Source organism: Sapajus apella, unplaced genomic scaffold, assembly GCF_009761245.1.
Source record: "Sapajus apella isolate SASKATOON/1434 unplaced genomic scaffold, GSC_monkey_1.0 scaffold70, whole genome shotgun sequence".
Classification (NCBI taxonomy): Eukaryota; Metazoa; Chordata; class Mammalia; order Primates; family Cebidae; genus Sapajus; species Sapajus apella.
In genome coordinates, this window is record NW_022437010.1 from 545,417 (window position 1) to 560,920 (window position 15,504).

A 15,504-nucleotide genomic window follows, 5' to 3' on the forward strand; every position below is an offset into this window, starting at 1 on the left:
CAAAACGTTAGCAGCAGGAAAGTGAATGAAAGCCCCATTTCACAGTATGTAAAGAATCAAGCATTAGGACTGTTCTCAGGCTCTTCTCTAATAATAGACTTTCATCCATTCCAGGAGCCTGCCCAGTTCAACAGATAAAAGAGGTTTATTGCCTTGAAGTGAGAGGAGCTCATTCCCTCACCTTCTGAGAAGTGGCTTATTTTTCCCCTGTTGAATTCAGTGAAGGCAGTGTGCACAGACAAGACACAGGGTTTTGGGAGGACAAAAGAGGGGATTCAGTCGCCTACATAGGTGCAAAACGGGATACAACAAAAGAAAAGACAGAACCCTCTTCTATAAATTGCTCAAAATCTCATTGTGGAGAAGAAACTCTCACAAAGGAAACCATGTAATGCAGTAATCAAGCACTAAATGGTGTGCTATAGACAAAAAACTGACTAGAGGCCATACGCAGATTTTTTTAGTTTTAGTTTTTAGAGACAGGGTCTCACTCTGTCTCCCATGCTGCGGTGCAGTGGCACAAACACGGCTCACTGCAGCCTCGACGTCCTGGGCCCTAGTGATCCTCCCATCTCAGCCTCCCAAGTAACTGAGACTACAGGCATGCACCACCACACCTGGCTAACTTAATTTATTTTATTTTTGTACAGATGGGGTCTCCCTATGTTGCCCAAGATAGGCTCAAACTCCTGGGCTCAAGCAATCCTCCTGCCTTGACCACCCAAAGTGCTAGGATTACAAGTGTGAGCTACCACAACCAGCCATGAAGATCATTTTAAATGGGTAGTTTCCATGGCCTCATACTAAGCCTACTGAGGCTTATACTTAAAGGAGAGAGGCCTACACATTCCTAATTGTTTCTTAAGGGAAATAGGATTTGGGAACCATTGGCTTAGGCCACAGGTGATGGGAGTTCAGAGATACAGAGAAAGATTGGAGGGAGAAGAGCAACGATGGAGAGATTTTTTCTAGGAAAGCTTTTATAACGAAGATGGGGTAAGAGGTAAAGGAAGGATGGGATGTAGGTAAGCAGAGCCACGAAGCAGGGCAGAATGATGAAAGACAAACTACACACATACAGGCTGGAAAGTGCCGGTGAGTAAGGGGCGTTTGTGTGCATTTGTATTTACACTGCTGCATCAGCCACCTCACAACTCAAGAACTGTTTCTGAGTTGAATTTAGTCCCACTAGGGTGGAGACTTGACCTTATTGAGCAGACAAACATGTGCTCAGGTAATGAAGTTCATTAATTCATTCGTTCATATGAAGAGAGGAAGCCTTTGGCAGCAGTATAACTCCATGGTCAGGCCCATACAGACTCAGAAACCACAGAGCCCGTGTTCAGAAACGAAACGTGCCATCACCCTGTAAGTCGGTGCACGCTCCAGAACTTCTCCAGTCTTGGTTTTGTGAAGTGCAAAATAAGAACAATACAAAGTACCTCATAGGACTGTTACGTGAGATGAAATTAAATGGACTCATACTTGTAAACGTCTGGCACAGGGCCTGGCAGCTGGGAGGGTTTCAATCGAGGCTGAATGAACCAAGGATCAGTTGGATTGAAGGAGAAAACTCTCAATGGCTAGTCTTTGGGGAGGTTTCTGGTGACCTGCAAGAGACTGGAAAAGTTGCTGCCTCTAATTATTTTTGAAATAACTTTGGTATATGTAGATTATTTTTAAAAACTAATGTCAGACTAGAAATGATAAAACATGGCCCTAGAATGGTTTCTTTTTAGGACTGGGCTGTCCCGCTGGTCTAGCACTCACTCAGCTTCCAGATTGTTCCCTTGTAGATGTGGAAAGATCTATACTTTATCCTGAACTCAGGCATACATATACCTTGCTCTAATCTAGAGTGTGGTTCAGCAAACTTCCAGAGATGACCAAATAATACTTTTTCTTTGGCTTTGGGGGCTTTCCCATCTCTGTGGCAACTGCTCAGAGTTTGCCATTACAGCTCAAAAGACATCCCTACATGAATAACAATGGCTGTGTTCCAATAAAACTTTATTTATACACACAGAAATTTGAATTTCACATCATTTTCAAGTCTCGTCTTTGGTTTTTTTTCCCAACCACTTAAATATGTAAAAGCTATTCTTGGCTTATAGATGCGGAACTAGCAACAGGCCTTGAGTTGGTTCTGAAAAGGTGCATCCTAACTCCATTTTAAATAAATGGAAAACACACTGCTAAACTCAAACGCAGGGGGGCAACATGTCTTCCCTGTTCCCTTCCTGAGCACCACACAGAACCCCATGATAAACATACTTTCTTTGAAGTCACATGTATCTTCTTACTCAGTTATTCTGCAAGCATTTATGCACCTGTAAGGTACACGACAGGACAGGGGCCACAGAGATGAACAAGATACCACCCTGTTCCCCAGGAGCACACATCAGGGCTGGGGAAACAGACATCAACAAATCATTATGAGACAACATGGAAAGACCTCATAATAGGGCCGTGTTCCAGTACAATGGGGGCATAGTGAAGGGAGGGAGGAATTAGTTCTGAAAGGGCGAGGTGGGCAGGGTGGGGGTTGCAGACAAGGATACACAAAAGGGTTAGTGTTGAGGCCAGGCTTGATAGCAGAAGAGTGAAGCGGGGACATTCTCAGCGGACAGGCCTGCCTGTGCAAGTCAGGAAGGTGCAAGCCGTCTTGGAATCCGTAAGTCCCCCACAACCCCAACACCCGCGCATGTGGCTAGAGTGTGGGATGGGGTGGTGGGTAGAGGGGGAAAGAAAGGGTGGGTTCAGATGGTGGTCCACAGCAAAGTGTCCAGATTTTGCTTTTTAAGGCATTGAAGTGTCACTAGAGGTTTTTAAACATGCTAGTAATGTGATCAGCTCTGTATTCTAGGAATGAAACACGTAATGAGCAATGTAGAAGATAGATGACAGTAGAGAGACAGTTAGGCAAAGAAACTAAAAAGAAATCATTAGAATAGACCAGACCAAGAGATTCAGGAGCCTGAACTCACCACTGATTGCTGTTGTAACTCAAGCTGGTGGGACCCTGTGTGAGGCACTCAACCTCTCTGAGTGACAGCTCTGTTCTCTCTCTGAGTGGCTGGTTAGGTGATTTCCGAAGTCACTTCCTGCCCTCACATGCTCTGTTCTGTGACTTTGCCCTTCGCTCTTAGAGAGCAGCCACATGGGTTCCTTCCAAGTTGTCAACAGAAGTATTTCTTCCTTCTAGCTTCCTTTTGATTTTTTGCTGTATTCATGCCAGTGCCCAGTGGCAGCTGGAAAATCATTAGAATGGCATCTGGTGCCATTTCCCTTACCCCTGCCTGCATGAGCATCAGAAATGAGAGTGCTTGGTTGAGGAGCAGGCAGGAGGCAAGGCTGACAGGTGGGGATGCCCACCAGAGTGCTGGCAAGTGCAGGAGGTGGGGCCGGAGCCCCAGAGTTCTAGCCAATTTTAGGAGAATCCGTATGGAAATACTAGGGCTGCTGCATAAATCAATTACATAGCCCAGTTTAAACATCATTTTTGCATCTGATAGTAATAAATGAGGAAGGGAATTGTTTCTGTATTCACTGAGACAATTTGTGTTTCCCTGAAGAGTTTTGAGGGAAACATACTAAATGACACTAATAAGGTAACAACTATCTGCATTATTCAAGCTGCATTAAGACCGGAGCTCAATATTTTAACTAGTAGCCTGCTGTCCTTGTGTGTTTAACAAAACAGAGAGAAACAGATTACTCTCTGCTCAAAACACTGTGGAGGCTTCACGTCACACTCAGGAAAAAATCCAAGCTCCCTACCGCCTACCTCTCTGAGTTCACCCTCTCCATCCAGCCCTGTGTACCCCATGCTAAGCACACCAGACAGCTTGCTGCTCTTAGACACGCTAAGCTCACGCCTACAAACAATAGCTGTCCCCCAACCAAGTTGGATAAGAATCTGATTCCTTTCGCCACTTCTGTCCGGAATGCTCATCCCCCAGATCGCTGAGTGACTGGACCCCTCAAATTATTCAGATTTCTGCTTAAATACCACCTCCTCCCAGGAGTGTCCCTGACCACTTTATCTAAAATAATACACCTCCTGTCCCACCCTGATCTGTTTTCCTCCAGCAATTTTCCCTGCTTAATTTTTCTTCACAGCATTTATCACTGCAAATCATATTATACATTCATTTAATTATTTTCCTCAACTCTCACTAGGCTGTAAGCTCCATGAGCGGGGGAAGTTTGTTTGGGCTACCTGCTGTGTCCTCCCCTCCTAGAAAGATACCTGGCATAGGCTAGGTTCTCTAGTGATATTAGTTCAGTGAGAAAGCTGCCTCATGAAAGAATGGCACACAGAGAAGGGGATTCCGCCACCTTCCTCTGAATGTCTACCAAACTTATCAACAGCAGTCCAATAGCAACATTAGTTATGTTTAATACAATAATAAATGATAATCTACTATAGAATATAACAATAATGTTATATGAAATATTAACAAAATAATGTATCATAAATCTGGCATTAATATTAAAATAACAATTAGTAACAACAAGCAACCATTTAAGGTCTTACAATGTAACAAGTATTATTAAATTCTATCCACATTATCTTATTTAGTCCTCATTAGGAGGCTAGAGGGTATTATTATTTTCTCTATTTCGTACTTAAGGACATCAAAATTAAGAAGCTCAATTGCCCAGCCACAGTGGCTCACACCTGTAATTCCTGCACTGTGGGAGACAGAGGCCAGTGGATCACCTGAGGTCAGGAGTTCAAGACCAGGCTGGCCAACCTGGTGAAACCCCGTCTCTACTAAAAATACAAAAAATTAGCTGGACATGGTGGTGGAGGCATGTAAACCCAGCTACACAGGAGGCTGAGGTAGGAGAATGGCTTGAACCTGGGAGGCGGAGGTTGCAGTGAGCCAATATCACACCTTTGCACTCCAGCGTGGGCAGCAAGAGCGAAACACCATCTCAAAAAAAAGAAGCTCAAAAATGTTTTGAGGCTCCAGCATAGGTTTACCTGATTCCAACACCTCTGTGCTTCCCTTTGTGCAGCCAACTGTATGCTGACCCAAGCCTTCTTGAAATGAACTTCGTGTGTCTTACGTACCTTACAGGACAGAAACAGGAAAGCAGGGGGGCCACTTGGTGGTAACCAAGCCTTCTAGCTAGAGAATGAAATTACAAAAAGCACAGACTTTCCCAGCACAGACTTTGGGCAACTGTTTGAAAACATTAAAATAGGATGGGACAGCACTCACTTACTCAATGATACTCATCAAACAAAACAGAAAGAGGATTCAGCTTGACCACTTAGGAAGCCCAAGGAATGTTATCTAGATCTCTTGGAGGCCACAAGACTCATCTTACAGATGGGAAGGCCTTTCGACTCATCGTCCTCCTTTATCCAGGCAGACTCCAAAAACAGTTTCCTGCAAACTAACAACTCTCTGGTAAGTCTGCAGGATTCTTAGGGAGATCCTTACAATGCAATATGCTCCATGCTTAATTTGTGTCCGGAAAGGCCTTGCACAATCACTCACGCTTATTTTTGCTCTAAGGACAAATGAGGAGAAACAAGGTCTAATACAGGCTGGAACAGGTGTGTCAACCTCATTACAATGGCCTGGGGGGTCATGTCCCTGGAATTGGTGCCACTTTGAACTGCCAACCCTTTATCTGGAAACCACTTTTGTAGGACAGCTGCTCTCTCATTCCTTTTGCTTAGATCATAAAAGTAGAGTTTTCATCCAATGGGAATTTGTGTGTTGGAGGCAAAGGGAATCAGATTCTGATCCAACTTGGTCAGGAAAAATTAATAAATAAGGGCTGATTTTTCCATCCAAGTCATGTAGTCTGGCTGGAGTGCATCCCACTCAGGGACAGCTATTGTCTGGATTGACCAAGTCTCAGTCTTGCCCAGGAAAAAGGAATTTTCCGCCTCACTGCTCTATCCTTGAGAAGAGTTGCAGAAGGTGACCATTTCTGTTGTCTGGGTGATTCTCTTTCTCTATAGAAATCATAAAATGGAACCTTTATAGAAATTATGTTCTGTTCTTCACTGGAGAGAGACTGGTCTTTTTAACCCGGCTCATCAAACAGTGGGCATTTTCGTTCCCCTGGATAATAAGTGTTGGTGGGTTAATGGGTCATCCTCAGGAGAGAGGTCAGAAGGAAAAACACTGCAGTGTTCAAAGCTGGAGCTAGAAATGCCAGCCGTCAAAGGACACAGAACTCAGTGGATGGTGATGATGTATAGGACGTGCCCTGGTCAACCCCATCTGAGAGATCACATCTAACCTTTATCCTCAGCAAAGCCACTGAAGGTCGCTCAATATGTGTGACCAGCAACTCTGAGGCCCTGGTGAGAAGCTGTCCAGGAAAACCCTGGTGCGTGTGCTAGAGGGTTCCTTTTCACTAAGGGAGAATTGTCTTCCAGCTCCTTGCAGACTGACATAGCAAAGTACTTTGAACGTTGAAAAGAACAAAAAAAGCAAACAGCCACCAAAAGGAGGCGGGAGGAGAGGGAAAGAAAAAGGGACAGAGAGAGAGAGAGGTATCAGCAGGGGTGGTTAGTAAAAAGGGGCCCGGAGACAGAAAACCTTTTGTTTCATGTAGAGTTTGTGAGGTGAATGGCTTTGAAACGAAATGCGTTTATGAAGGAGTTGCTAGGTCACAGGAAGCGCTACTGTCAGACTGCTTTTGTGAATTCGGTTTCTTTAAAATTTGGGTTAATCTTAAAAAGAATGCATCTCCTTTTCCTGTTCTTTCTCTTTCTTTCTGTCTTCTTTTTTAGCGGGGGTTAAGGGGGGGGTGCAGAGTAAGGTTCAAGACGGTTCCCCACTTTCTGTTTTATTTTCCACCCTCTGATAATGCAAAAAGAAGCGATCACATTACAAGTTCTTTGTCAGTTTTTCAGAATTAGGGGTGGGCAGGGCCTGAGCGTTACCTTGTCCCACTAGCCAATGGTGGGGCGGCATGCAAATGAGGCCCGCGATCAGCCCGCCGCAGTCACAACAGTGAGCTCAGAGGCTTGGGGAGGCGCTGCGAGTGACAAGCGGCTCTGCCCCGGACCTCCTTGCTTTCATCCAGCGCTGCACTCAATGGAGGGGCGGGCACCGCAGTGCTCAATGCAGTCTAACTAGTGTGGGAAAACGGCTCAACCCACCCCTGCCGAAATGAAGTATAAGGTAAGAGAGTGCCTTTTACAGGTTTCTTTGCAAGCTGGAGGCTGTGCCTGAGGGTGTGCGCGTGTGAATGTGTGTTCCCTACTGTGACAGTCCCTTGTGTGTCCCGGAGAGTTCTCAGATGGGTCTCGGTCACCGAGGTTGGCGTGCAAGCCGGCAAGAAGATACCCGGTCTTTGAGACCCACTCCGGGCGTTCGCAGTGCAACCCGAACCCATCTGCTCTGAAAGCTGCTGGGGAAATACCTCGGTGAGAAGTTAGACTTGGACCCGCTTCACAGCAGCCACAGGAGATCAGAGGGTGTCTGACTTGAATCGCGGCAGGCATTGGCTCAGGTCTCCTTGGCTTCCCCAGGCCTGGCCTCCACTGCCCTGGGGAGCAGTAATAAGAGAGGAATGAGGACTGCAGGGTCTCTTTCAGACTGGCTCTTAGTGCAAAGTTTTCCAGCCTTTGCTTTAATCGTTTGATCTGGGAAGGAGTATGCCATAGGCACTTTTGGTGGGAGAAATTAAAAGCCCAGGTTACACAGCAGAGGATGGAGAATTTTGACATTCTTACATGATATTGGATGTACGAATAAATAAGTATGAGCCATTTCTTGAAAACATTTTTATTGGAGTTTGAATGGGGTGTGAGTGTGAAGGTTCAGGCTCCCTTATTGTGCCTGAAAGCTTACAGAGTGTCAGTCACTCTGTAGCGTATCAGCAGGATTATTTTCCAATGCATTTTACACCATTGTTTGTATACTTTTCTTGCCAAAAGGATTATTGACTTGCTCTGTATATTTCCAACCCCTTTTCTTTTAAATCACTCCCATCTAAGGAGGCAAGCAGCTTCCAGAGACACAAAGAAAGCAGACTGCAGTGAATTGGGCATGAATTTTTCTTGAATGATGAATAGACATGAGTGCTAGTGCAACTATTTTATTTTATGTTATTTTAAACAAGAGCATTGTTACTAAGATGGATTTGGGCAAGGTTGCTAGGCCTCTGGATTGACAATTTATATTAACTGTACACTAGCTGGAAGCTGTTTGATTTTTCTCTGAATTTTTTTGATCCATCCTTTTTTGATTTAAGGTTGTAAATAGTTGGTCTAGCTGATAGCCACTGACTAGCCTCAGTAATAAAGCTTTTGTTCAAAAATTATAAATCTCATTCAAAAGCTTTACCTCTAAATGTCAAAAGTCTTTATTGTAATGCCTACATTACCACTCTCTGAAGACATAGGCATCAGCTAGCTCTGTTTTATCAGCTTTCTATTATCTTCATCAGTAGAGAAGATCAAAAGAAAGGTTCGTCCTGAAGACTATTAACATTTGACTTTAGGATTCCACCAGAAACAAATCCCTCTACCTGGCAAGCAAGTTCTCTTTCTTAAAGTGGTTCACCCCATATTTCCTTATTTAGAACGATGATAGGACCAGATATTACTCAGCCTGGAGTGACTTCTTTGCCCCTCCTTTCCCTGTTGTTGAATAAGAACTGGCTCACAGAAAAAAAGAGAAAGTATGTTCATATGTCTATTATTGGAAAGTATAAATGGCTGGAATTAACACTGAGTGCTGTAATCTGGAAAGTGATGAAAGTGACAAAGTCTCAAGTCACTTTTATTGAATGATCTCATCGTGTTTAGCTTTACTCCTTATGGAAAGAAAACCTAAGGGCAACTGATAAAGTGACTGACAATATAAACTGCGATTGGCATTCGTGGAGAAACCTGCTCTCCCACTGGGCCTCACCGGTGGTGACCACCTTGCCAAATGATGTAAATACATGATTTTTGTTAGCTTGTGGGCATGTTCACCAGCAAAATGCTGACTTTTCTGACTGAAGAAACGACAGATTTGCACCCTGCGATGACCGTAAAATCAACTAATAGCTGAAGAAATCCATTTTCCTTTTTTATAGTTTTCTTTCTCTCTAATTAATAATGAATAATTGTATATTTTAAGATGGGGTTTCACCACAATGGCCAGGCTGGTTTTGAACTCCTGACCTCGGGTGATCCACCCACCTTGGCCTCCCAAAGTGCGGGGATTACAGGTGTGAGACACTTCGCCCAGCCATGAAGTAATATTAATTGAGATTTAATGTGACAATACAAGATTGTCATATTCAACTCTCCCAATAGCTCTACAAGGTGGGTATTATTTTTATACTCAATTTCAAATGACACAGAAAGGCTAAGTAATTTATCTAATGCCACACACCTAAAAAGTGGTGAGCTGGGATTAGAACTAAGGTGATCTGGCTCCAGAACTCATGACTTTAACTTCTCTTAAGAGAAAGAGAAAGAACTATCTTTGACCTCCCTAAAATATAGCTAGTGTTTTCTTCTCCCAGAAAGTTTAGGACTATTTCATCCCAAGTATTCCTGCAGGATAATTTCTTTTTAAGACAATAAGTCTACATAGCAAAATGAAATGCACTTGTGGCAGTTGTTTGATTTGAGCCACTTAGGTAGTAAAACCAGGTAATTATTAGATTGCAAAATCCTGGAGACAGGAATTATCTTTAAATACTATGTTGCACTATGCACTGTAAATTTAACACAGACCTTATAATGTTTATTGAAAGACTTATGAACCAGGTCCTATAATACTTTTTGTCGCTGTTAATCTGATTATCTGGTTTGGCTGCCCCAAGGATCACAACTACGGAACAACAAACCTTCACTTATTTTGCACTTCATATACACAGCTTCAGGCCAGGAAGCAACGTACTTGTAATAATCCTGAGAACCGTGGAATGTTAGCTATTATTCTGGACAGACATTTCTGGTTAGCACTATCTTATTTCACTGTATGTTTTTTATCTGTCCACAGGAAGGTTGCAGTCACTGTCATATTACTTAATTTTCCATTCCTCTTAGAAGGGATTCAGTCTGTGGTTGTGTGAGAGTAAATTATGGGGGCTTCATTTATTAACAGTTTTCTATAAAATCCCCTTCATATACAGAGCCTGCTCTTAATTGGGCGGGGGTTGAGGGGGTTAGGGGGTTGCCTCTGTGGCCTTGGTTTGCTTACCCAGTGAAGGTTCCCTCCTGAGGATCTGGAAGTAGATGATTGCACTGTTTGCCAGGAAGGTGATGGAAGAATCTCTGTGCAGCTGTATTTGAGCAGAAGAACCCCCGCCCCCCGAGACCCCGCCCTGTTTGTGCCGGCCAGCCCCGAGGCCCCGCCCACCTCAGGCCCAGCCCCGGCGGGGGCTCAGCAGCCGCTTTGCCTGGCCGCTAATGACTGAGCAGAGGCGCTTTTGTGGCTTTGCCAAATTTCTGAGCCCTTACGTGCGTACCTTAAAATTCTAAATTATTTATCTCGTCTACCATACAACAAATTCATTCTTTAAAGTTTTGACTGAAGAAAAACTACAGACGGAACTTACAATGCCATTAAAAAAGCTGCACTCTGAAAGTCAGAGCCCTGTGTTCTGGTTGAATGGGGTAGGTCAGGGAAAAGAGAACCTGTCTCCGTGCTGTGAAACGCTTTGAAAGGGGCTTTGAAAGCGAGACTGAGAAAAAAATCACAGAGCGTCTTTGATTTAGTCAATATGGTCATGGATAACCTATAAAATTCCCAGTTCTTCCCTTGCATTGATATTTTGGTTCAAAATGCTTTCTTCTTTATATGATTTTTGCAACCAATCCAAATTTAGGACTCCTCCCCTTTTCCTTTTTAAACCTTGTATGAGATCTAGGAATTTAAAAGCACTACAACATGCTTTGAAAAATATTGACTTGGTTATTTATGTATTTATGCGTTTATTTATTTAGCAAACCCATTTGCGGAGCTACATGGCTTACCTACACAGAGGTAAAAGCTTTTAGAGAACTGAAGGTGTCTGATAATACCAAATTTAGCAAGTTGCACAGTGCCTAACATACCAAGTTCTTTAGTATCCTTTCCTTGCCGGCATACACGTCAGTCCTGTTCTCAGAATTCAGTGACTCCTTGTCTCTCAATTCACTCCTGTCTAATAGAAAAAAAAAAAAATACCTTCCTCTCCACTGTCTTTTTTTTTTTTTTGAGATGGAGTCTCACTCTGTCATCTGGGCTAGAGTGCAATGGCATCATCTCAGCTCACTGCAACCTCTGCCTCCCGGATTCAAGTGATTCTCATGCCTCAGCTTCCCGAGTAGATGGGATTACACGCTTCCGCCACCATGCCCAGCTAATTTTTATACTTTTAGTAGAGACGGCGTTTCACCATGATGGCCAGGCTGGTCTCGAACTCCTGACCTCGGGTGACCCACCCGCCTGGGCCTCCCAAAGTCCTGGGATTATAGGCACGAGGCACCACCCCCGGCCTCCTCTCCACTTTCCAAGTCTTTTTGCAAATTCCCTCCCCCTTTGGTGCCTTTATGACCTCATTGATTCTCCTTTTTTTTTTTCCCCAGGCTTTTCTTATGCTTCTTTAATACTGACTTCGGTTGGTCTCACTTCCACCCCGCTACCCTCCAGGCCCCCCACTCCCACCTATCTACCCCCTGCCTCCCGCACCCCCCACACACGAATGTGACACCTTTAATGTACACCCCGCAGCCCTCATTTTTCCTTCTCCTTAGACTCTGCTACGGGAAATCTTGGTCCCTCACTGCCCCCATTCATCTGCCTGGCTCTTTGTGCTTGCATGACTTGAGCAGCCTGTCACTCCCACTAGCAAAGTCTCCTCATCCATCCACTCTGTTAAACTCTGAAACCTTTGTCTCCTGGACTGTGCTATAATCCCTAAAATAGGCTGTTATGTTTTTCACCTCTGCCCTACTCTGTTAGTACTGCCTTACTTATTAACCCCTTTCAATTAAATCATTATCTGAAGGATACCTGTAACTCAGATTGCTGACTGGGCCTGTTTAGTTTTAAGCGGTGAATATGAGAGACCCACACTTTATTTGTATGTAGAGGCAGATGGATCGAAAAGTCCTTGAAAAAAAGCATGACCCCAGTGAATATGAGAGACCCACACTTTATTTGTATGTAGAGGCAGATGGATCGAAAAGTCCTTGAAAAAAAGCATGACCTAGGGTCTGTGAAGTTTTGAAGGGGCAGAGGCCTGGTCTTTTATGCTCTTGTATTAGAGAGGGCTTTGGAGAAAGGCACTTCTGTTTCTTGTGGCTTATAGCTCTGTGACCTAAGGCAAGTTAAGGTCTCTGAGCCTCATTTTACAGCATTATCTGTAAAATAGGGATAAGAATAACTGCCTCATGCTATTGTTCGAAGACCTGAGATAATATGTGAATGAAGTACTTACCATGGTTCTTGGCATATAGTAAGCAGACAATGCTCCCCGGCCCCAGCTCTCTTTTTATAGTAGATGCTCAATAGATGTTGAAAGGATGGTGTGTACTTAAGACTTGGTGACAGAATTATGTCAAAATCCCAGTTACTGGGTTAAGATGGTTGAGTATTGTTGAGTATTCCATGGGCCTGTTGTGTATTATAAGCGTAGGGCCCTAACAGCATATGGCCCCACTTGCTAATATACTGATGGCTTGGTTCCTTCATTATTGTTCATTGGACTTGGTATTCCTAATTACAAGACTTTGCTCATAGAAGATACTCAACAATATTAAGTTCATTGTTGCATTATGAAATGTATACCTAAATAACCGTTTAAGAGGATCCTAACACTATGTAGAAAAAAAAAAAAAAAAAGCATAGGCTTTCTTTGAAATCCCACCTTTGTTACTTTCTAACAGTGTAATTTTATACAAGCTACTTTAAACATCCTTTTCCTCCTTTATAAAATGGGAAAAATGCCTGTCTTATCAGATAGTTATAGGATATAATATATGACAATTGTCCTTTCTAGCAGACAGTAGGCATTTAATAAACGTCAGCTATCGTATGATGTTATACACACATACACACAAAGATATACAGATATATGGATTTGGAAGTATTATAGATAAAAGTTTAAGAAAAAGCATTCCCTATGATTGTTTACCCATAACAGAAATATCAGTGAGGAAAAGAGAACTTCATCAATTTAAAAAACCAAAGGTAAAATCTAAAGAATGTAAGTTGGGAGTCCATGAGAAGTTGAGGGTAAACTCCCTTATCCAATTGCAGTCAATTAGAGTGACGTACGTGTAAAGTAAGAGGTCTTGGTTATCTATTTTTAGATCATTTTAGGGTCAGAAAGAAATCGAAACAAATTGGTTTGAAATGCCAACCACTAGGACCAAGGCAATACTCTGCAAAAACATATAGACCAAATTACCAGGACTTCTTGCCAAGATAAATGAAACAGGGCCATTGGGAAGAAATATTATATTTCCAACTTAAAATGCCAGAGAATAACTGTTGGTTTCCTAGGTGATAGATGATTGCAAAGAGTACGGGCATGAAAAGGGGACACACACACACACACACACACACACACACACTCTGTTTATTCTTTGCCAACAACACCCCCATCCATCTTATTTACTTTGAACATTCCAGTCATCTCTCTGCAGTGATTCCTTCTGGCTAATGATGACTCTACACAGCTAGGGAACAAGACAGACTAGCTGCAAAAGACTATCTTCCTGAACAATCTTCATTTTAAGATAAGTGGCCTTGTTTGGTGATCTTTACTACCCTTCACTGGAAAGGGTGACTCTCTTAGAAGACAGTTTGACTAAACAATAAGATCTAGGTGAATTTGAGGAAGATAGAACAGGCACTCCCGAAATATGGTTAGTGGTGGTGGTGACAGCAGTTTTTCGTGGCTGAGGTAGGGAGTGGAGGCAGCTCTCACGGAGATATTAAAGTTGCCAGTGGAATGCTTTCCAATACATATGCCTGGGGCCCACCATGGACTACTAAATCCCAGTTATTGTTTAAAAAGAAAAAAAGAATAACTAGTATTTAGTAGGGGACTCTTTCTCCCTAACCCCTCCCCAACCACTAATGGTGCTTAAATGGTGTCTAAGTAGATAGTTCATGATCCTTATTCAAAGGCCTGGTCCAGTGATTTGTAAGTGTCGTGTTTTGCAAATCTCAGTCTTGCAAATTAGAATTCCTCCTGATGTGACTAACATGTCAAGGTAACAGTTATATGATGTTACCAAAAATGTCCCTCACGTGAAGTGTTACTTTTATGCTCACCAGAAACAAAGATTGAGCAACCATGAATATGTGAAAGCGAAACCATTTCAAGTAACAAAAATATTTGATAGCTCTTTTGAAATTAATTTTAATTCCTTTCTTTACTGTGTGTGTGGCAGGGGCAGGGAGGTGGATTAATTATCTGTGAAACCCAATAGAAAATTGTGGTCACCAAAACGTATGTAAAGTTCAGATTTGAACCAGATCTTCTTTCTACTTACTAAGGCATTAATGCATTTAGATAACATGATGTGTCATTAACATTTTTCCTATTTTTTTTTTTTGTTGTTGTTGTTGTTGTTAGGCAGAAACTCTATGCTGTCTCTTGGTCACTGTGAGTTAGCCTTAATCTCACTGATTCATGATAGTTTGTTTTGTAATTTAGTGTCTTACTCCGCAGGAGACGAGGCTAACTGAGGACTCATCTAGAGGACTCTTCAAGAATGAGCTGGGCTTATCTGGCCCCCGACACCCTCCACCTCTCAAAATAACCATAACAGGCAAAGCCAGACACAGAAAATGGCAGTAAAGTGGACTTCTAGGCACTCCAGCTACTTCTGAGTTTTTAGTGTCAGGACACGTCAGTCATTTGTCGATGAGGTTTTTTTTCTTTTCCTTTCATTCTTTGGTTCTTGTTACTAGTCATTGTGGTATGACTGAGAATTTGGCAGGAAATGGGTTTGTGGACCCGCAGTGTGGCCCCACTAGCACAGCAGCACAGGCTTAGCAAAACGTCGAGCCCTCTTTCCCTTGCGTGCTCTCCTGGGGCAGAACTCCAGCATTTTCTCTGCTTCCCTGACCCTCTCCACTCAGAGCCCAGCATGACAAGCACACCTTTAAATGAGCTGAAAGAAGGGAATAGCAGACATGCAGGGAGCCTGCCAGCCTCCTTTCTCTTAATAACCCCTGTCACAGCTGGGTGTGATGGATCACACCTGTAATCCCAGCACTTTGGGAGGCCGAGGCGGGAGGATCACGAGGTCAAGAGATCGAGACCATTCTGGCCAATATGGTGAAACCCCATCTCTACTAAAAAATACAAAAATTAGCTGGGCGTGGTGGTATGCGCCTGTAGTCCCAGCTACTCGGGAGGCTGAGGCAGGAGAATTGCTTGAACCCAGGAGGTGGAGGTTCCAGTGAGGCAAGATCGCGCCACTGCACTCCAGCCTGGCACCTGGCGACAGAGCGAGACTCTGTCTCAAAAAAAATAAAATTAAAAAATAAATAAACCCTGCCACTGTGGAGCTGG

At 43.3% G+C, this 15,504-nt stretch overlaps 1 protein-coding gene across 4 annotated transcripts in view; it reads left to right on the top strand.

The window, feature by feature from the left end:
- Positions 1-15,504, top strand: part of NEDD9 (neural precursor cell expressed, developmentally down-regulated 9) — a 124,059-nt gene that overhangs the window by 62,366 nt on the left and 46,189 nt on the right. Inside the window, exon 1 of one of the 4 annotated variants that reach the window (XM_032249943.1) lies at positions 4,913-7,163. The exons of 1 other annotated variant lie outside the window; for it this stretch is intronic. In XM_032249943.1, coding sequence (XP_032105834.1) covers positions 7,152-7,163 — 12 coding nt within the window. In that variant the 5' untranslated portion in view covers positions 4,913-7,151. Of the gene's footprint in view, positions 1-4,912; positions 7,164-9,132; positions 9,302-15,504 lie in introns of those variants that run through there. 2 more of the 4 variants (XM_032249939.1, XM_032249941.1) reach the window with 2 other exon arrangements.